General features: G+C 38.9%; 2 protein-coding genes across 2 annotated transcripts; one reads left to right on the plus strand and one right to left on the minus strand.

The window, feature by feature from the left end:
- Positions 1-2,846: 2,846 nt before the first annotated feature.
- LOC147920800 (BTB/POZ domain-containing protein At2g13690) lies at positions 2,847-5,443 on the plus strand. The gene is made up of 2 exons (XM_087502218.1): positions 2,847-3,726; positions 4,277-5,443. The coding sequence occupies exons 1-2, from the start codon at positions 2,896-2,898 to the stop codon at positions 5,186-5,188; spliced, it is 1,743 nt and encodes a 580-aa protein (XP_087358344.1). The 5' UTR covers positions 2,847-2,895; the 3' UTR covers positions 5,189-5,443.
- A 64-nt stretch (positions 5,444-5,507) lies between these two features.
- LOC104767950 (callose synthase 5-like) lies at positions 5,508-17,256 on the minus strand. The gene is made up of 41 exons (XM_087502217.1): positions 17,079-17,256; positions 16,947-16,979; positions 16,417-16,617; positions 16,214-16,314; positions 15,690-15,811; positions 15,487-15,583; positions 15,262-15,372; positions 15,035-15,163; positions 14,840-14,932; positions 14,452-14,543; positions 14,231-14,357; positions 13,993-14,130; positions 13,842-13,918; positions 13,677-13,755; positions 13,462-13,587; positions 13,267-13,381; positions 12,817-13,151; positions 12,441-12,493; positions 12,265-12,325; positions 12,089-12,170; positions 11,944-11,993; positions 11,763-11,849; positions 11,187-11,309; positions 11,005-11,099; positions 10,839-10,923; positions 10,597-10,757; positions 10,293-10,416; positions 9,961-10,055; positions 9,722-9,839; positions 9,469-9,620; positions 9,208-9,317; positions 8,995-9,120; positions 8,848-8,916; positions 8,446-8,635; positions 8,246-8,357; positions 8,030-8,149; positions 7,827-7,942; positions 7,642-7,725; positions 7,395-7,507; positions 7,077-7,306; positions 5,508-6,983 (listed from the first exon to the last, which is right to left on the minus strand). The coding sequence occupies exons 3-41, from the start codon at positions 16,607-16,609 to the stop codon at positions 5,703-5,705; spliced, it is 5,772 nt and encodes a 1,923-aa protein (XP_087358343.1). The 5' UTR covers positions 16,610-16,617; positions 16,947-16,979; positions 17,079-17,256; the 3' UTR covers positions 5,508-5,702.
- Between the last annotated feature and the right edge of the window lie 5,066 nt (positions 17,257-22,322).

The raw sequence follows: 22,322 nt of genomic DNA on the forward strand, positions 1-22,322 counted from the left end.
GAGAACTATAAGGTATTGCTTCTAGCAATATAATTAGCAAGATAATTACTTTAAGGGATATCTCTTATAGTTTGAAAATCTTCTAAAGAATCTACATAGTTGCTTCCACCATATGAGAGTGCATTTCTCATAATAAATATCAAATATTTATGAGAATCATTATACTACTACATGTATTTTATTTCTCATAAAGATCCCTTTATGTCCCACTCATTTTACACTTTCAAGTGTAAGGACTACAAGTCCAAATATTATCTCGTTAAGAGACTATAACTATTTCATAGTTACTTCTTTCAATGATTAACCAGTCATTCTATGTGTACACTTTTCAATAAAGCTTTTTCTATTGACCGTAGGTTTATGATCCTCGATTTTAATCCGTAAAATCATCAACTGCAACACTGCATGCAAACATATTTCCGACGTCGATTTGCCTTTTGGTTCCTTTTCAATCTAGACATGACTCAACTTGTTGAGATTTACTTTCATTATGATTCTCAGGTACCCGAATCTCTTTCTTACTCATGTCTTCTCTTCTAGAGATTTTTCATAACTCTTTGCTTCCTCGGTGCCATATTAGTTTATGCTCCTTTTATTTTCCGAGGATGCTTATATTTGGAACCATAAGTCTATCACACTTCATGCGATCTTTAGACTTACTAGCAGTTGATCTTATCCTTCTAGGATATTAATTTCAATTGGAGCACAGCTGGTATATGTGACTTTGTCACTCAATCATGGTCAGAGAATGGCTCTTGCATGCTTTTAGCATCTTTGTAAATTTTGCCAATAAATTATCTTTTGAAATTATTGCGCACATTTCTCAGTACGAAAATCAAGATAATTTCTTCCATTATATTTCTTTACCAGCTGTTTATTTTTCTCTCCCTCATGTTGGAAAGACTGACTCACTAAAACAGTCTCTGCATCTCGACAATAAGACGGTGTCACGTAGACGTCTCCATGAATGATGTTCCCAGAGATAGAGATAAAAACGTAGATCTTAACTTCACCAAGAGATATCAATCCTTCAAACAAAAAACACTTTTGTCAAACTAAATGATATTCCAAACAAAACTTAACAACCAAATAAATTAAACCCAAATGTTCTCGGTAAAACAAATAACCGATTATGATGTCTATTCTAATCGTTTGTTGTTTTGCCACTTTTACATATATTAATATATTAAAGAAAAAGTTAAAGTTCTATTTATAAATTAATTTATAATTATTTTCAAGTAAAAAAAAAATATAGACTTTAGACAGTATAACATACGGAAAAAAGATAAAATAAAAATGTATTTTAATTTTTTAAGATATACAACATCAATCTTTTAAGGATAAAGACAAATCCTAAAATATCAAACTATATGAGACACATATGGAGTATCATGTATCAAAGAGATCAACAAATAAATTTCCAAGAAGCTATACAAATATTCAACGATGGGTAGTTAATTATCATACACATGTATGTTTTCGATGACATCAACAAAACAATTATCATACAAGTGAAGAACTATAAGTCAAAGCATGTGCTGATCAAGCTAATGAATTTATTATTTTAAGATTCTAATTGAAGCCACATCATGACTTTGAATAAATGAATTCTAAAGCACACGATAATATGACCTGTTCAATAAAATAACAATAGATATAAAGCTTAGTTCTAGCTTCTTTTTTTTTTTCATAGATATAAAATCGTTTTGTTATAAGACAACAAAGTATTAAACAATTATAATTCAATCATATTGTATGAATCAATAATAACACACAATCCATAGCATGAACCGATCATGACCAAAAGCCAAAGCAATCATATGGGAGTCAATTATAAATCATGCGACGGTATAAATTTAGTTGCATGAGTCAAATTAGGGCCGGACATTTGGGTAATCCGTTCGGGTTTGGGTATTATTCGTTCAGATTCGGATAAACGGGTTTAGAAAAATAGAATCCATTGGGTATTTTTAGATATATAGGTTCGATTCGGTTTGGGTACTACCGGGTTCGGGTCGGTTTGGGTTATAAATTTTAGAATCCGATTAGTACTTGAACTACCGGGTACCCGAAAAAATATAATTAAAATTAATTAAATTTCAATAAATTTAGTTAAATTTTGACTTATGTAACAAAATATTTTAGATATTTTGATTATTTTTGATATTTAGGTATAAAACTAAATGAAATATTCAAAATTATAATCATATTTTGGGATAATTGCATTATATTAATGATAAATATATTATAAATATGTTTATGCTTTCGGGTTTAATGGGCACCCAAACGGGTATTGGGTATTACTCGACCCAAACCTGAACCCACAGGTATTAGAAAATAGAACCCAATAAATTTTTATAAGCAAACTCGTACCCAATCCGAATCCGGTTTTTCGGGTCAGGTTCTGGGTTAGATATTCGGGTACGGTTTTTATGTCTAACGTTAAGTCAAATCATCAACTATAAGCATGACTCAAACATAAAGTATTAAACAAACATAAATTACGAATACTTATCTGATTGATAACGAAAACGACTTAGTTTTAGAAGAAGGTCCTGCTCAAACGTCTCGACGGCTAAGTTTTTTTTTTATATAATGACTAGGATTAGAAATTCATGCTAATAACGTGTTATAACCAAAAGTTTAGGTAATTGTTTTTTTATATTATTAATCTATCTAATAAAATATAATATATATAATGATATAATTTTAGTGTTTTAGGTATCCATTAATAAACCGATAATCGTGTATATAATATAGAATATTCATAACAAATTTTATATATATAGATTTTAGTTTAATTTTAATGTGTTAAGATATTCTGTTAAAGATATTCAATAGAAATGATCTTAGACTCTTTTGTATACTTTTAATATTAATAACTATGAAGGAAAAATGAAAAAAAAAAACACAAACACAAACAGTTTTCTCTTTCTCTTTACTTTAATTTACTTTTACTTCACCATCTCACTTCCTCTCTCTCTCTCTCTTATGATGACAATGGGTGGCGACTCTGATCACCGGAAACCTACTAATTTCGGCACCGGACCTTTATCTCGGCGAAGATCATGGTGTTGCTCTTTCGCCGTACCTCCGGCGAGTCCTGATGCCCTTTCAATTTCATCTCGTAACCACATTCAAGCTAAAGCTCAGCAGCAGAGACCCAAAACTGGTCCCAAATCGGTTCCTTGCTCACCGCAAAGCTCTAAATCTCCTCTAAACATCGTGGGTCGAATCGACCCGCGTCGGATCTTATCACCGGGTCGGGTTTCACCCATAGATTCGGATCTCGCCATCGATACCATGCAAGAGACTGAGACCACTCACGAAGACGAAGAGGAAGATGTGGTGGTTGTAGGTTCAGCTCCGAATCTGCGCTCAGAGAGTTTCAGAGCTCCGAAGATTGATGTTACTGTCTCAGGTTCGGTTTCAAGTGAGGGTTACGATGCTAGGTTGAGCCTAAAGGGGAGAAACGGTGGTGGGGTTTTGGTGTTGGAGCTTAGCTCGGAGGTTTTGGCTGCGAATTCAGATGTTTTCGCGGGTTTGATTGTGGAGAACAAAAAGTGTTCTTCTTTAGGGTTGAAGAACACATGCAGGATTGAAGTTTGTGATGTGGAGAATCTTGGTGTTTTCAGGGATGCTGTGGAACTTATGTTTGAGGAAAGTAATTGTATCATCAACAAGTTGATGAAAATGGGTGTCTACAGAGCCATTGATGTACTCGAGGTTTGGGAAATGATTCTTTCTTCTTATTGATTTGAGTTTTTAGTTTTGATGGGTTTGTTCTTGTTAGTATATTTTGCTTTAGTTTTTGTAGCTCATCTCTAGATATGAAGAAACCTACGATTTGATAGGATGTATTAGAAGAGTACTTTGTTGGCTAAGTATTTGGTTTTTGTCGCCTTGACATATTTATTGGGTAATGGGGGGACTTACACTCTAGTGTTTCAGCTACGGACTAGTACTTGGTTCATCATTCTAGCTTTATCCTGCCATTTCAGTGAACTGTTTTTGGGACACTCTTATGTTCTTGTAGAGGCCCAAAAAATGTTTGTGCAAGTTTCTACTCACTGCTAAGTATAAATCTATTCAAATGTGTTTGTTGATTTATATGGTTTTTGTTCATCTTGTATTTTTTGTCTTTGAGTATGAATATTGTTGTGTGGAACTTTGATCTTTGCTCTGCTCTGCATGTTAGATTCATTGGCATTGTTAACCATAAACTTATAGGTGTGACTGGTGGAGCTAACAAAGCTTGTTTCTTAACCACAAACAGGTAGCGGCTGGAATCAAATTTTCAAGAGCTGTCTTGTCCTGTCTGAAATATCTTGAAGCTGTTCCTTGGACAGAGGACGAAGAGGAAAAACTGAGGAGACTTCTTGCAATTCATAACTTCGATGATGCTGCAACCAGCGAAATTTTCGCAAGGTTTAATTCAAATGAGACAGAAAACGTGCAAGACAGCTTGTCGAAGAAACTCGTTTGGTCAATAACTTCCTGCAGTGATGTAAATCCTAGAAACGAGCTCAAATCTTTGGTTAAAGGTCTTCTTTGCAAAAGTTCAGTGTATGAGAAAGAACAGCCTGAGATCAACAAGGATGACATATATAGAGCAGGCAAGTGCTGTGTCGATTCACTAGCTAAGCTGTTTGAAGAGGGCAGTAATGAGAGTAACAAGAAAGAAAAGCCATTGATTGAAGGAATTTCGAGGGAGGTAGAGAACATAAACTGGCTGCTGGAGATCATGATAGATTGGGAAATAGCAGAGGAATTTGTGGAGATATGGGGGAAGCAAAAAAGGCTAGTGGAGATGCATGAGAGGGTATCGCCAATGGTGAGGTATGAAGTAAGCAGAGTCACAGGAGCGATATTTATTGCAATGGGGAAAAGGAGAGTGCAATGCGGAGGAGAAGCAAGGGCGGGGCTAGTAGAGGCGTGGTTCAAGCCAATGTTAGTAGATTTTGGGTGGCTACAAAGATGCAAGAAGGGACTAGACATGAGGGAAGTAGAGGAAGGGATAGGGCAAACACTGTTAACGCTGCCAGTAAAGCAGCAGTATCAAGTTTTCATGGAATGGTTCAGGTGGTTCTCAAAGCATGGGACTGAGTGTCCTAATCTAAGCAAGGCGTTTCAGATATGGTGGCGTAGGTCATTCCTTAGAGGTGTAGAATCTTCTACTTGTAGGTAAACAAATTATTCCAAGTTCAAGAGTCAATGTTAGGCGTTAGCTTTATGGTATTTAGACTGTAATATAAACTCTCCTGCTGACTTATCACCTTTGTCTCCTCCCACATGCTATGTTTGTATCGGATGTTTTTTTTTTTTTTTTTGTTATTGAGCTAAATTAGTCGTAAGGTTAGAAAAATGTAACGTGTGAAAAGCACAAAATGTACTTTCTGTCAGCAGCTATGTGTTTTTCGAATAACAGGCTACTTTCTTTCGATCGGCTATTACTATACTTGTGAGCTATATTATCTTGTATTTCCATAATACTCTTTTGACACCAATTGATAATAAAAAATTTGCACTTAAATCTATCGGTATGTTTCTCACGATTTACACACATGTATATGTTTTTACTTAAGAACAGAGGGAAACTTTTTTGTTATACAAACACAGAAAACTAAAAATTGAGGTAAAAGAGTTGTAAGCTTGCTATAGAGTGATGAGGGAAAGGCGAATCAGAGAAGTTAGACCGAGTCTCATTTCTGTTTCTTACCACCGGCGAGAATACGTTGGATTTGGAGGCCACGGCTAAAGGCTTGGTTGAAGAGAAGCCTGGTCTGGAACTCAGAGACGAAAGGGAACCACGCAAGTACGGTGACTGGCATGAAGATAACAACTCCCATGATGTACTCATACCCTCTAGCCAAGGCCTTGACGGATCCCCACATCCCTACTGCCTTCATCAGTTGCCTTCCAACTTGTGATATCTGTAGCAAAGCCCATCCCGTAGGTAAGAACGCCAACAGAGACTGCATAATGTCTCCAACCGTCAGCTTCAAGAAGTGGAACAGCATCCCCACGATCACGACTGATCCGATGAACAAAAACAGCTTCAAAAGCCTGAACATTAGCTGGAAATCGGCGCTGAACTTCCTTCTCCCCATTGACACTATCTTTAGGACAATCATCACTGCCACGATCACCAGCCAAGACAGTCCATACACAATGATGCTCTGCTGTTTTCCCATTCGGCTCTCCTTGGTCAGGTTCAAATGGTAAACGGTACCGTACTGATAGATGAAATACCGCAGCGAGAGGAATATCTCCCAGAACTTCCCAAAAAATCCAGTGTGAAGCAGATGCTCTTGCTCTTCTTCCCACCACGATTCCCAACTCTTGTTTGCTGGCACTCCGATGCCTCCTCTGCTGCTTATCCACTTGTTCCAATCATCCCAGTCATCAACTATCTTCTGCCACTCGAATCCCGAGGGGTTGAAAAAGAACGGTGCAAACAACCAGGAACCCACCAGGAACCATGTTGAGCCCATTACAAGCGCATATGCTACCGAGTCCTCTGCTGCTTTCCCGTAAAGCCTGTAACATATCAGCAGCACCATAAGCTCCATTCCTTTCACAAAGTGGCTTCTCGAATACATTCTGTAGTTCTCTGCAAACTTCTCGTGCTTCACCACAAACCCACGCCCTGTTGCTCTGTACTTTGCTCCCCCGTGTAGGATGGTCCGACCATAGTAATGAACCTTTGTCCCAAGCGAGAAGGTGAAGAAGACAGGCGCTAACTGAAGCTGCATTACGATTATATCGGACAAAGCAGTTCTGAATCCTCTCTCCAGCCCAATCTCCATCACCATTGGTAGTGTCATCAGCAGACCCAGTTGTACTACAGACTGTGACGCCATGGCCGCCTTGAGGGAACTATCTCCTTTCGCTGCTGCAAACTTTACTATTGCCTCTTCCACTCCACTCAGTGACAAATAAAGCCTTCCGTACAAGAATGCATATACTGTGAGAACAACAATCTGCAGTACACATAATTTACTTGTTAAGTTTTTGTTTTAAGCAAATTCGAGTTGATGATAAACTTATTTTGACATTTGGAGATCATAAGTTACCACTGAGCTGATGTAGAAGCCCACTGTTGTGAAATAGCAAGACATCATACGGAAAAAATCAAAACGATGCCCAAGTCTGTAGAGATCCCTACTCAATGTTTGCTCCCCGTTGCCACAGGCAACCTTGGCTTCAAAGAGGGATATTTGGTTCAAACCGACATCTCTTCCTTTCCCTACTTGGATGTACTCATGATGAGTTACATTACCACGCCTCAGAGTTGAGTTGAAACCTACATACATGCATGAGTCAATCATAAGTAAATGATGAAGGAACCAACGCCAATACTTTCCTCCAAGAAGTAAGGTTCATAATCTAACCAGCAAAGATGTCCTCGCTAAGATTTATGCCCCGTGATGCTTTGCTGATGCCACCCCGAGTGATGTGGAAGATTCTATCAAAGACATCAGGATGACCATAGTGAAACCTGACCCTGAAATCAGAAACATAAGGTGCCTGTGTGAGTTAAATGATCCTCTTCGTTCACAGTTTTAACAGATACTAAATTTTAGTTAAAAATGAGCTTCATCATGTGTGTAGAATAAAAAAAAGAAGACCATGACGTACTTGAGAGGACTTGCCAGGACCCGCTGACCAATGGTTACAAAGCTTGTTTCTTGGTTTGACATAAACCAGGCTAAAGAAGAAACACTGTGAACACCATGCCGAAGTGAAAAACATATAAATCAGCTAGCAAAAAGAAGGGAGTTCTATAACTAACAAAGTAATAATAATCAAATTTCCCAAAATACCTGCCAGTAAAAATATGTTCTCTGAAACCAAGAATAGTGGGTGCACGTACTCCATGGTCTTCATTGAACTCTTCCAGCAGATTCCTCATTTTAAGTGCTTCTTCCAAGTAATGGTCCTATTAATTATATACTATGGTAAGTAAAACTCATCCAACAAAGATTATTTTATTGTGGAAACTGCCGGTTGGGGGAATGTGGTTTACCTGATTCATGTCAATAGCCTGGAGAGCTTCTCCTCTTGTAAAAATGAGGGCATGATTTTGATTTTCAGGTTTCCCTTCTCCAACTTTTGCTGGACCAGGTAATTTTATTCGATATATTTCCTTTGTAAAGTAAGAGACACAAAGTTGGAATTCTGGGGGTTCTCGTATAGGACATAGTGTATAGCCAATCTGTTAAGATTTCAAATAATAAAAAACCTGATCAAGATTATCAACAGCCTTGATAAGCACTGAGTAGAACACTTTCTGCACTTTTCCGCCTTCTCGTTCCTCAACCTCATCAATGTATGCTACACGGAGAGCGGGATTGCTGCAGAATTGAATATGAAAATAAGACTCACCAAGGAACCAACCAATACTGGAATCTATTCAGCAACAAATATGGAGGAGGGACTTACTTAACCATAAGGTTCAGGATGTCAGTAGCTCTCCGGTCTCCACTTCGCTTCTGATTTCCATAGTTCTGACAGGTAGCAACATAAGTGAATTTCATATCTGCAACTGCCTCTAACTGAGCGTACAAGGATCTCTGACTTTTCTTGTCCTCCTCAGTTGGCTCTGAAATAGCTTTGTATCCTGCTAATATTTCTGTAGACACAAGATATTTTATAAGTACTTATACCAGAATGTTGAACATTTCTTCGATATGGAACTACGAATACTTCACACAAATGATCAACATTGCGCAGTATTTGGTTGTCGAATGTACGAATGACATAATACAGTGAGTTGAAAACACTTTAACGTTTAACCTATGCAGCTGATTTTAGTTCAACACAAGTCAAGTAACCACGCCTCACCTGTTTCAGTAGCCATGTCAAGAAAAGCCTGAAGTTTCAATGCTCGCCTGTAATACATCATACCTCTAACTGCAGGATAAAAAAAAAAGGTGTAAGCAAATGAAAACATCTAACAGTATATAAATAGACGTAGATGGTATAAGTTACCTGTCCTAAACAAAGTCTGTCCCCTCAAAGAAACCCAATGGCGAAGCTGCAATATATTTTCTTCACTCTCCAAAACATAAATTTCATCTTTACAACCAAGCCGCTCCAAGAAGTTAGTCCACTCATCTGAAAATGGGCGGGGGGGAATAAATTACTGAACGCATTGACAAGTAACTAAACCCAACAACAGGAAGGGTCATCAATAAGACATACCTGGAAAGATCTTCTGCAAATAGTATACAACTGATACACCATCTTCATTCTCCATTTCCAGGTCGTTCTTAGAGTAGACGGTTTCCTCACTATAATACGGAGTCAGAACACTGTAAATGCAAAACAAAAACCTCTAAGGTTAGTGAAAAGAAAAAGCTCCTCTCTGCAGTAGGAAAATGGTGTATATAAATAGCACATGGTGTCATTCAAGAAGCATAAGTTCTGTTAAAAATGGTGATAACTGATAGCCGGAGCACGGACCTGAAAGAGAGCATATTTCTGACACGAGGAGCTCGCGGCATATCCATAAACAGTGAATTTGTGAAGAAGGCAATCCTTCTTTGCGCTTCAAGGTTTGTGGGAACATCCATTGCAGACTCTTTTACCGTCAATAGTAAATGAAGACGACTTATCTAGAACAAATAATTAAATCATAATGTTGTAAATGGTCTAAAGATTGAAGAGTTTTCCTAAGGACCAGACCAGTCTTATATTTTAGTTTTTGATCTTTTACCTGTTCATCCCATTGAGCTGTTGCCACTGGAGGAAACAGTATCGCAGGTTTTGCGTCAGTACCAGCAAAGAGTTGCCTTCCGGATTCCTTGTTAGTATGCCCAAGTTCTACCAATTCACTGGAGAAAGGTGCCACCCGTGTTTATTCTTGCACGTGTGTACTATAGCATGCATATTCACATAGGCACTAAAAACGACATTCTAGCTAGTTCTCTAACTATAAAAAAATAGCCCACTAACCGGTTTTCATTTTGCATCATATCTCGAGTCACTACTTCCAACATATCTTGTAACAACAGCACCACTGTGTCTCTTTTGGATGGGTCCGCATTTTTCTGCAACATCATAAGTTACAAATAATTATATAGTTTCCCAGATATAACAATAACAGCTCGCAAGTATTATCATTTCCCTCAAAACATGAATTCATACTGAAAGTGGCAGCCAACTTGGCTTAGAATAGTATCAGACCTAAACTAGGGGATTGCACCGTCTCTGGCATAAAAAGTATCCACTCCCACGAACAGTCTTAAATCAATACCAATGATTAAGCAAGGATGTGGTTCACTTACCAATATTCCGACAAGCTCGACAAATTTACTACAAAGAGCAGGTAAAGGCGCCATTCTGAAATTCGAAAGGAAGGAATTCTTTGATATGTTGCTCTCCACCTCTTTGATGATGATACCAATAATCCTGTGGTATTATATCTTTTCTTAGTATCATTTAAATGAAGTCTAGAACTCAATAGAGGGACTGAAATTGCAGGTTGAAGCACATATATTGTGAAAGGTGAAGAAACTATTGTATTATCAAACAGAGGAATGTTGACCGTACTTATTAGAATCTAACACATGTCTCATTCTATTGAAATACCTTTTCTCATTCTCCCCAATTACCAAGGTGTGCAAGACATGTTTGAATGATTCGTAGCATTCAATGACAGCACATTTCATGTATTCGTCTGCGCATATGCGCTTCCAGAGGTCAGAATCTTTTGTTCGAAATTGAGCTGCCATATCCAATGCTATCGGTATCTGTAACAAGATGAGAATTTTAGCAATAAGTAGAAGTAGAAAAGGTATTTGTGATGGCAAAAAAAGAAGAAGATCACAAACCTTGCTTGCAAGCAAAAACGGTGGCCACTGAATTAGTTTCAAACTAGGGTCTGAAGTGTATGGAACAAGCAACAGATCCATCTCCCTGGACCAACAGTTGGTTTAAGACACGGAGAAATTGGGATTCATGAAGAAGGCAGTATAACTATAATACCTAAGTTGTTACCTGTCACTGATTAGATCTTCCTCACGGAAGCTGCAAATTATTTCATTCCAGAGTTGGGAAAATTTTGCCGCTTCAGTTCTTCTTGCAGCAGTGACCTGCACAGAAATATAATTTAGTAGATGTTGACAACATTCTTTCAACGATCACTTTGTAGATACAAAAGAGCATCAATCTTCTGTAACCTCTGCAAATCTTTTTGACAAGGAAAACCCTCTTCTCCTTGTTTTATCAGAAGGAACAAGATACGTATTAAATGCTCCAGGTAATGATTGAAACCTTGACCTTAGCATTCCAAGTGTTCGTATCTGGAAGGCAAACAGAAATGAGCTTATGTGTTCAAATATTTTTATGCAGGACAATGCATCAATTTCCACAGTTGCGTCTGTGACATCTAATTAATTAAGGAGATATTCATTCGAATGAATGTCAAAAGCACTTCTTATAGAGGATCATCCATCATAGCTACCTTTGGAGAACTACATATCAACTATTTACAAGAGATACTAGTTTATTGAACCATTTGGATTACACTAAAACAATAACATTGAGGAATTAGAAGATTGAATACTAACTAAATGTTATAAGAAGATATAATGCAAGAATGTTAATCGACTGAGTAGAAACACATGTGAACAATGTAAAAGAAGCATCTCAAACGCTATTTGATATCATCAAACGCCATGTGGAAACCTTAATGTCGTTTTAGTAACACAACAAGGGTAAGAGAAGTGGAGTAGAATGAATCCAGAATATACTACCTCTCCCAAACGATCAAAGGCCCCAATGACACCACCACATATTGTGGAGAATATAGCATACCAAATTTGGGTGTCCATAAAATAAACCTGAGCAAAAATTAAGGAATATGAGACACCAATCATTCTACTTATACCTGACCAAAATCTCGTTCATTTAGATGTGTGGTTAAGAAAAATATACCAGAATAACTGGTAACCAGAGCGACACCACTGCTCCATAGTTGTGCTCAGCTGCATGGCGAGTCGAAACATTTATCTTAGCCGAAATACTAACAGCAAAGTCGAAAATTATAGTTCCAAACTAAGAGTATAAGTAGAAAAATTACCATTGGGGAAAAACTCATGCCATTTGTATTTTACATGGCGAATGCTCATAATTGCGTTAGTTGGCTTCACCAAAAGTTTCACCTGGGAGAAGACACAAAGAGCGGTATTAAAGGTGAGAACGATTATGATAGTTCGACATCAGGTCACATCACATAACTGTTATGCAGTTTCAAACCTGTAGAAAGTAACTGAATGCAAATTTGCAACAGAAAAGCAACAGCCAGAAAATCGTATACCTAGAAATTTCAAGAAACAGATTAGCAAAAACAATTGTATAAGCAGAGCATTGATATAAATTTCATTATATGCGATCAATTCTTCAGTAGAATATGTTTGACTCCATAAACTCACTTTATGAGTGCAATTTGACTTTCATGCATCCCTCTTCCAACATAAATTCTTGGCTGAAAAGGAAAACATAGGACATGCACATCAGTAAATGGTATATTCAAACAACATGTAAGATATCCCCCTGAGCATAAGCCATAATCAAAAACTTATTTAATCATTGATATAGCCAATAAACACGCAAACTTTCCTCTCGACTTGCATATACATATAACTAACAAGCAATACAAGAATATTGATCCTCAGTGGCAGATAATCTCAACTATCCGATTCAGAGGTCTGTTAACGTTCCTAAGGGTTTTGCTGACTAGATAAACTGGGAATGGAATTATCATGCAGGACTAGAAGACAGGGAATGTATAACATCCAGCCTTCATACCTGTGACCACCACAAGAGCAATCTAAATATATGCCAGTCTGAATTCTCGATCCAGCGTCGAAGCATTGGAAAAATGAACATGATAGCTGCCAGTACATTTGGAAGTAAGTACAATGCTACAGCCATGATATAAAGCGGAGGAACGCCTTTAACTTGTGGAAGAAATGATAGCCATTGTTTCAGCTGGCCAGGAGCAAAAGAGACAGACTGGGCATAGCATAGGGGTAACACAACACACCAAGCGAGACTGACAATGATCTTGAGAATATTTCTCAAAACATCAGTAAATTTCCACCTGTGGAAACCTGGAAAGTTTAAGATAACGTCCAGGACACCTAACATGGAAGCAAAACATCAAGTTAACCTTTATTTTCAGGAAACATAACCAAATGATGAGCACAAAGAAACTCCATAGAAATTAGAAAATAATATAGCATTGACGTGACATACTTTGAAGGAAGCGTAGAAAAGCCGCGGTAATGAAGATACTGGAGAGAGAATATAAAACATCCTTCCGTAAGATTTCCCTCAATTCTACTCGTTCAAATGCAAGAATGATCATTGCCTGTATTGAGAAGTAGAAATGTCATTTTTGACTAGTTCATGTTACGAGGAACCATACTATAGCTTGGCCAGATTGCTTACCTGGAGTGCTAATAGATAGAATGTCCACAGTCTGTCGAAACTATGATATATGTGCCAAAATGTTCGAGTTTCAGTGAAATTTGATTTGCCTGTCCTTCCCCCTTTTCTTATTGATCCCTTTTTTCCCTATCAAGAAAAATGCTGATTAAAATCAATGGGGGGGGGGGGGGGGGGGGGAGGAAGAGAAGCAGCGAAGGAAAACTACAACAGACTACCTGTGTCATATCACGGGTTGATTTGAAAAGATCTCCATCATCACGCATTGGCCAGCCCAGAGAGAAGCAATCAGGACTCCTATATAACAGTAATGCACAAATTATATATAAAAGGTGCCCTCACCAACTAAACCTTCAATTTTACAGACTTGAGGTCAAAAATACCAAAAATATTCGTTCAGATCATCATAGTTGGACCAATCTGAGTGAGCAGCCTTGCCGTTCGCATTCTTATTTGCTTCCTAATTCATAAAAAGTTAGCTACCGTGTATACAATGTCAGGATTCTTAAAATGACTTGTCATTCAAACATGTACCTTTTGAACTACACGGTAGATTGGTGTAATGACCTTCCGTAGAAATGCCTCATCATCTCCACCGTAAGAAGGCTTAATATTTTCTCCAGTAACGATGCTGACATTTCCAGCCAAGAGACCATGGAGTTCATAAGCCATCTGAGCATAACCAAGAGATATAGTTGTTTTTTTACGTCCAAAAATAAAAGGAAAAAATGGGGAAAAAAGTAAATGAAGAGAATCTGAATAAGTTACTGACATTGTGGAAAATATAGCACAAGCACTCTGGCATGAAGCGAATATTTGCAGCTTCACCCCAGATGAGAAGATACAAGCCCATATATAGTATCTTCCTCTGTTGTATATCTTGAGCAGCTTGAGGAAGCCTTTGCATAAAAAAACAGAGTGAATTTTGATAAATCAATCATTTGAAAACATTTCCCATCCAAGCCATTTAGAAAACAAAATTTTTCCAGCTACCTTAAACTGTGTTTACGTCCTAAAAATTTGCACCAGTTCTTGTAGTTCTTAAAGAGCTTTGTCATTACGGCATCAACGGCTCTGTCATCGAGCTGAATATACAGATTAGTTAGTTGAAAGAAATGAAACGTGCTTAATAGATGAATAGTATAGAGATATACTGAATTGATGAAATATTGAGATAATGCTTTGTTTTTCTATCTGCTTAGGATAATTCTGTTTAAGGGCCCTGGATAACAAACTTCTTGATAAATGAATAAACCAGGTCTATGGTGTTGTTCACAAGGTCGATGAACTTTTATCAGACTGTACCCAAAGCTCTTAATTACCCACTCTACTCACTCCTATAGTGTCGTTGGCTCTCAAAGAGTGGAACTATCAAGAGTACCTTGTTTAGAGGTTCTGGCTTAGGAGTCAACCTTATGTGATTATCAGCAAGTAAACAAACCAAATGTTCCCTCTGATTTCTGACATTGTCTCTCTGTGAAAATCAAAAAGATAAAGAAAGTAAGAAATATGTCTCAGTGTTTTTATGCCTTTAACATTATATCTTCTTGTCACTCTTTTCAGATCACCGACTTGCCTGAAATCCGAACATAGCTCTTAACCAGTCAAGAAGATCCAGATTTCCGGTTTTCTTTCGGTGCTGCTCAAATCCAGATGGCCAGTTCAATCCGCGAGTGTTCCCCAAGGCAGCTACAGCGGCTTTGACCTAGTCATCAACCAGCGTTAGAGGTATAAGAAGGCAGATATCAAAATTTAGCGGCCATTACATTTAAGAATGGGAAGAATAATTCAAATTGTATATACCTCCTCAAGCTGCATAACGGACTGTGAAGCTCCAGCAGAATCTAGTGGAAGAATGTTGTACGGTGCGTAAATTTCATTTTTTTCTTGGACATCTCTAGCAGCTGCAATGATCTACGCAGAAACACATATGGAAACGTTTTAAACTCCCATCTTGGTTAGCTAATCATTAAGGAATCTTTTATAGCTGTCCTGATTGCTTTGAAGAAATTTAATTTGGACACAAACCTCAGGAGCTACTGCTTCAACTTTCTCGCTCTTGTTAACTGCCATGAGCACTTCAAAGAGCACTCCGGCTGTCTGGTATGCTTTACCAAGCTGAGCTCTGCAAGATGATGGTTCAGAAAATCCGTCAGAAAAAGAGCATTATATTATTTCTCTGCAAAGCCCAACACATGATAAGTTTGGAAAACACAGGATTGTATCTTTACCTGTCTGCTTGATCTCCTTCATCAAGTGCCCTGACATAGTGCTCATAATATTGTTGATAGAAGCTCTCAACTTCCCGCCCATCAGTTTTCTTCACCCTAGAAGCAAGACTTGAAGCATTGTCCTGCGTCACAAAAAAATTGTTACTATATCTACTGATGCTAGAAGAAAATGTCATTATCCGTATCATTTCAAATGGATATTCTCAAGGTGTAAAACAAATGCAACTCTGGAGCCCCAGTTTAGGAGTAATTTGAAAAGTAAATCTTGTGAATAAAGAGACTTGTCTAGTAGCAGATTGTATCATAAGGTGAAGGTCTGAGATGATGACCTTTTAAACTGGAATTTGAAAACATCCTTTGTGAAAACTACTACACAGAACATCAAGAAAACTATAGATGGGATCATATTAACACTGGCTATCTATGTGTGGGGGTTTAGATGATTAAAAGCCTGATTTAAAGGCTCTTATGAATTGCTATTTTCTGTGCGAGAAAAAAAAAACGGAATAGTAAGAGATGATTACCCTTTCTAATCTTTGAAAGAGAAGTGTCTTGAATTGCCTCACACCTCTTCCACTAGAGCTTGCATCCAACCTATGAGCTTTCTCGAAAGCATAAAATCGACCTTCACACGAACACATGGAAATTAAAGTGATCAGGGACATAAATTGAAGTAGTTCAGCTTTATCCTAGAAGCAAAACAAATAAGGAGACGCAAAAATCATACAGAGATAGGCAACACGGGGGCGCTCATGTTCAATCTCTGCAGCAACTCGTAGAATAGGTGCAATGGTACCAAGGGAGGCCGGAACCACCTCATGATCAAAAACTTCAATCGACACTGTTGTGGCAGCACTACGAGATGGCCGCCTCATAAGCCCCTGAGGGCCAGAGTCATGAGATGTACTACTCTGCGCCATCTCTCTCCCTGTTAAGAAACATTGAATCACAAATGATACCGAGATTCTCAATGAACAACAAATAGATACGAAGGATTTAATTCAGAAGAAGACGAACACGGGAAGCGAGATATCAAATTCCGATAAACAATTTCACGGACACACAAATCGGAAATCGTACGGAACAAACAAAAAAGGACCTTAAAAATCAGTAACGACGACGAACACACGCACAAAAAAAAAAATCAAAATCAGGCGCTCATGCGAAACATCGATTCAATGTTTCACATCTCATTTCCAAAAACAAAAATCTCACGGAAGCTGAATCGTGCGTCAAAAAAAAAAAAAACGAACTCACGTTTAGATGCGAAGAGCTTCTAGATCCCCTTCCCTGAAGATTAAAAAAAAAAACGAATCGTGAGTGTAATCGAAGGATAAACATGGAGATTAACAAAAAAAAAAAGCGGAGAAATAGCAACGACGATTTCACCTGAAACAGAGACGAGGTGGCTCAATTTCGCGTCGGGCATGAACACAACACAGAGAGAAATTATTAAAAAAAAAAAAAAAGTGACGAGAGGAAGAAGATGAAGATGAAGAACAAGAGAGAGGGGGGGGGAGAGAGAGACCAAAAATGAAAAAAAAAATGTTGTTTTACGGTTTAAGAGGGAAATGAGAGAATATTTTCAGTTAGGGAGAGATAACACGTGGCGTAATAAGATAGGCTAATAAAATAGCGATGGTGGAAGGGAAGGGAAGGTGTTCGTCTCTCTCACAATTGGACCTCCGCATCTTTCTCCAATTTTTTTCTGTTATTTCCAAGTTTTGAGGAGTATATACAAGTCATCATATATTTTTAATGTAACTATGAACAGATTAACGATTTCTTGGGTGTTTTTTTTATAGTAATCTAATAAATGTAGACTATGTACTTTTTTTATAGTAATCTAATAAATGTAGACTATATATGTAGTTTATGATAAAATTTGTTAGGGTCAATTTCTCAATATGGTAAACAATACGAACGTAAATGAATTTGTGTGCTTTAATTAAGTGATATCATCATGCATGCACGGTATAGAATATGTGAGTACTCGTTGTTGCATGTCGACTTAGATGATGTATGGACTAGGCTACTAGCGTTACATATGGTATATTGGGTTGATTCGATCGTCGTTGCACCATACGAACTCGGTTCGAACTAAAATACGCGAAACCCATTTTAGAAGAGTTATGTGATATCTAAAACTGATGCTGTGAGAACAGAAGCTTTAGCCTTCGTTCCGGAGTGAATTCTGAGCGGGGATGCTAATCACCGTTCTAGTTCCGAGCTAAAAGAGAGACTAAATGTAATTTGCAAGGTGAAAGTAAATTCTTATTGCCAAAATGATAGTTTTCAATCCCCCATACAACATCTCTCTCCTCTCTTATTTATAGTGCTATTACAGTTAATGCTGAATATATTAGAGGCATAAATCTCGTACTCAGTTAATGTAATTTAATTCGATAATTTGAACGCCCTCCGAGCTCCGGTGCACCTTAGCTCGCAATTATGCTTTCACTTCGCTTCTCCTGCTTCAGCTTAATGGGCCGCCCTTTTTGTAAATCGGGCCCATCCAGCCTAATTGTCTTGGGCCCAGATCCATTATCCAAACTGACGGAACGCGGGTACCAACAGTTCCCCCCCCCAAGTCTCCCGAACTCTTTAGTTCGTGAGACTTTTGGCTTTCGATGAACCGCTTCGGGAAACTGAATATCTCTTGTATCCCATGATTTGATTGTGATAATGATGGGATTTGCCTTCTCGAACAAGCCTCGGGACCCACTACGCTTCTCAACACGCTATAAGAGAGAGAAATAAACAAACTGGAACCTTTCGCTTCCCTAGGTAATCATTTCTTTCCCTCAATCTGGCGTATAAAGGTAGTTCACTTATCACTTTCCTGCTATCGCTCTCTTTTTTTTTCTTTTTTCTTGTGAATGAACTCACCTTCGGGCCTCGTGTGCGCTTGTTCATGCCGAACTGGACTTCGAAAATCGGTAGCGTAGAGTACTCTGTATGGTATTAGATTTTCTTCCCTCTCTTTTCCGTTCTTGACCACTTTGTTATTTGTTTTCCAGCTCACTTCGAGCGTGGTCAGCTCTCTCCCACCTTCGCCGAATACTTCTCCCGACTCTGCAAAGGTCAGATCGCTTGGGACTCGTTTTCGTGCGAACGAATCAGAGATTCCGGAGTTCGACTTAGGAGCTGTTCCTACGTTTCCTCCACCGAACCTCATTTTTTCGATACTTCCACCATGGCTTACAGAGAAGAGAGAGCTTTCAGGAGAAACATGGAGAATGCCGAGAAGGAGGCGAAAAGGCTCATGTCCAACTCCCTGGCAAAGGGCAAGGCCCGCATCCTGGCTAGAAACACTGACTCTTCTGCGTCTAAGTCGGCTGACGCTCCACCCTCAGCCTCTAAAGCTACCGCGACTCCTGCTCGGGAGCCCAGCATTGAACCGACCTCAGGATCCGCTGATCCCACTCTGATTGTTATCTCGGATTCGGCTGACGAACCCATAGAGAGTGGTGCCCCTACTCCGGTTATCGCATGCAACCGAGCTGACGACAACCCGCAGCAGACTGAGCAATCGAGGAAGAGGAAGGAGCCTGAAACTCTTACTTCTTCCCGTGAGAAAGTTCGAGCCTGAATCGGCTCCTCTGGAGACGAACAAAGCAGGTCCAGTTCGAGGGATGGTGTGCCTCTCTCCGAGAAGAAATCCGGAGATCCTCTTTAGTCTAAGGAGTCCGGAGGCTCCTCCAAAAATCTCCCCCCAAAGTAACAGCGTCACTCTCCCCGAGGTAAGCGTTTCGTTTTTTTTTTGTTTTGTTTTTTACACCGTGTAATTCATGCTGATTCTTAAACAAGCTCGCCTGTTTTTCTTTTCTTAACGCAGGTGATCTTATATGGCCCTTCCCAATTGATTCCCAATTTTCCTGCATTGTTCTCTTCGATGTTTTCGTAGACCTTCTGAAGGACTAGATCGCCGACTGCCAAAGGCCTGCTTTGGATCTTGGAGTTATAATAGCGGGCAACGGCGTTCTGGTAATTTTGCATCCGAACTAAGGCTTGATCCCGATGCTCGTTTATGATATCGAGGGTATCATGTAGAAATTCCTCATTCTCCGTAGCCCAAAGTGGATTTATCGTGGAACAAACTCCGGGTACTTCTATGGCAGCTGGGACTATAGCGTCGACTCCGTATACTAAGGAAAAAGGTGTTTCATTAGTAGCCCGGCGAGGTGTTGTTCGGATTGCCCAAAGTACGCCTTGCAATCCGTCCGGCCAGCGTCCTTTGTGAGAGTCGAGCCATTTCTTCAAGTTAGCTAATATGACTTTGTTCATTGCTTCGGCTAGCCCATTACCTTGCGGGTAACGAGGAGTTGACTTGCTGAGTCGTATTTTCCATTTCGCGCAGAAGCCTTTGAATTGCAAGGAGATGAATTGCGGGCCATTGTCCGTGACGATTTCATTAGGAACATCGTACCGGTAGATTATGCTTTTCAACATGAACTGTTCTACTTCTTCACTTGTCACTTTTGCATAGGCCGCTGCTTCCACCCATTTGGAGAAATAATCGGTAAGAGCCAGCACGTACTGAATTCCTCCCGGTCCTCGATGTAAAGGGCCAATGATGTCCAGAGACCACCTCATGAACGGGTAAGGTGCAGACACCAAAGACAGGAGTTCGGTTGGCTGATGGATTGACGGAGCATGCTTTTGACACTTCTCACAGGTTTGGGAGTATTCCTCGCAGTCGGCAACCATAGTAGGCCAGAAATACCCTTGTCTCTTGATTTTGAAGGCCAAAGTCCGCCCTCCGGAGTGATTTCCATTGGGACCATCATGAACAACTCGCATTAATGCCGCAGGCTCTTCACCAGCGACACACGTTAGATAAGGACCAACTACACTTCGGTGTAGGAGTATTCCTGTAACACCCGTACCGTCTCAAAAGACGGGACAACATGTAATCCATCCGATCTTGCCAAAAACGTTTCTTTCTTTAAAATTCACCAATGAACAAACTTCAACATGCAAATCTTGAGACTTACTAACCTGGGAAAAAAGGGAAAAAGGGGTGAGTAAACAAATTTACTTAGTGAGGAGATCAAACTCTGTCCACTGGATATACAGTTATAATGTTCCAAATATAATCAACAATTATTACTTAGCATAGATTCAAAATGTTTATCAATAAAACAAACAAGCAAACATCTTTTTTTTCATCAATAACTTCGATTTTATTTTATATACTTTTGTGGCAACTACCACACTAAAACATTTCTGTTTTCTTTATATTATTTTAGAAGTTTTACGTTCCTTATAGGTTTGGCCATTAACACTTTTTCTGGCTCCCAAACCCTCTTTCTTAGAAGACCACGGCCAATAGCTCGATTCTTCCCTGCTCGTCAGCGGTTTATGACCTGCAATGAACCCGTCGGTCCATTACAGTCCAACATCCTCAAGTATCTTTTCCTTTCTCATCTCATCTCATTCTCATGTATGTTCATAGTTATATTTATAATAAAAATATATAAGTTAATTCATAACATCAGATTATGTAGCTAATGTGCTTCACATATATCATATTACTAACAACCTATTTTACCATGCACACAAATCCACACAAACACTTTCAATCAACAAACAATTCTTGAGTCTATACTCAGCAACTATCGAAGAGTACATAAAGAAAGAGGTTACTATTATCCGGAAATACCACCCCTTAGCCATTGAATTTAATACTTGGTTTAGAAAATGCAACAACAAAAACCAGCTTCAGCAACGATCCTCGATCTGCAGCGGTTTAGATGACTATAATCAATTAATCCATCCCAAAATCCCTATTTAAATTGAATGGGTAACATTCCAGTTAATTAATTAGATCTAGCTTAGTAATTAAACCAAACCAAAATCAAATAATTTAATAATTCCACGAGACCATGATTCAGTTCAATAATCACAATTCATCACCACAATCATACAACTTAGTTTAATCAATAACCAATTACAGCACACTATCCATTACACCGCCGTTCAACTTATACACGTGCCCACACCAACACAAATCAACTCACGTATTGAAACTTCGGTTCAAGACGTCAATTACGAAACTTAGAATTCTTGGTTTACTCTGGTTGAGATCCGGTTTAATAACAACACAACAACGACAAGAGTAAGCTTCACCGTTTACCTTTCTCATACACTCGGACGAGTTTGCTCCACGATTCAAGCAACGGAGTCTGCTCGGCAACAGGGATCCAAAGTGGCTCAAGCTCACGTTGGTGTTCAGTTCTCATGATTCACAATCAAACAACAACAACAGATCATTAGACAACATCATTTACTTCATGCGCAAGTTACAAAAGAACACTAGGGCTTCCTTACCCTTAACGGCCTCGACAATGGCTATGGCTGTTACGGAGACAGCGGCTGACTTCTCCACTGACAGTGGTTAACACATGGTTTCAAACTCCGGTGATTCACGATGGGTTGCTGATGAACAACAAATCCCCGTGACCTCTTGCTCTCCTTCTCAACGATGGCAATGACAACAACATGAGAAAGACGGTGATAATGGTGAACTACGACGTTGAGAGAGACTTAGGATTAGGGTTCACAAACTCTCTTCTCTCGACAAAACAAGGACGGCGATATAAGTGCATCCACACTTACACCATAAACCCT

Source organism: Camelina sativa, chromosome 19 (assembly GCF_030686135.1).
Source record: "Camelina sativa cultivar CO46 ecotype springtype chromosome 19, ASM3068613v1".
Taxonomy (NCBI): Eukaryota; Viridiplantae; Streptophyta; class Magnoliopsida; order Brassicales; family Brassicaceae; genus Camelina; species Camelina sativa.

What these genes read in the sequence shown, in the direction of transcription:
- LOC147920800 (XM_087502218.1), top strand. Translation starts at nt 2,896, where the DNA reads ATGAAAAAAAAAAACACAAACACAAACAGTTTTCTCTTTCTCTTTACT. An exon ending in GAGCCATTGATGTACTCGAG is followed by an intron (nt 3,727 to 4,276) that starts GTTTGGGAAATG and finishes AACCACAAACAG; the next exon opens with GTAGCGGCTGGAATCAAATT.
- LOC104767950 (XM_087502217.1), bottom strand. Translation starts at nt 16,609, where the DNA reads ATGGCGCAGAGTAGTACATCTCATGACTCTGGCCCTCAGGGGCTTATG. An exon ending in TTTTCTACGCTTCCTTCAAA is followed by an intron (nt 13,152 to 13,266) that starts GTATGTCACGTC and finishes CTTCCATGTTAG; the next exon opens with GTGTCCTGGACGTTATCTTA. An exon ending in TAGCGAGGACATCTTTGCTG is followed by an intron (nt 7,307 to 7,394) that starts GTTAGATTATGA and finishes GCATGTATGTAG; the next exon opens with GTTTCAACTCAACTCTGAGG.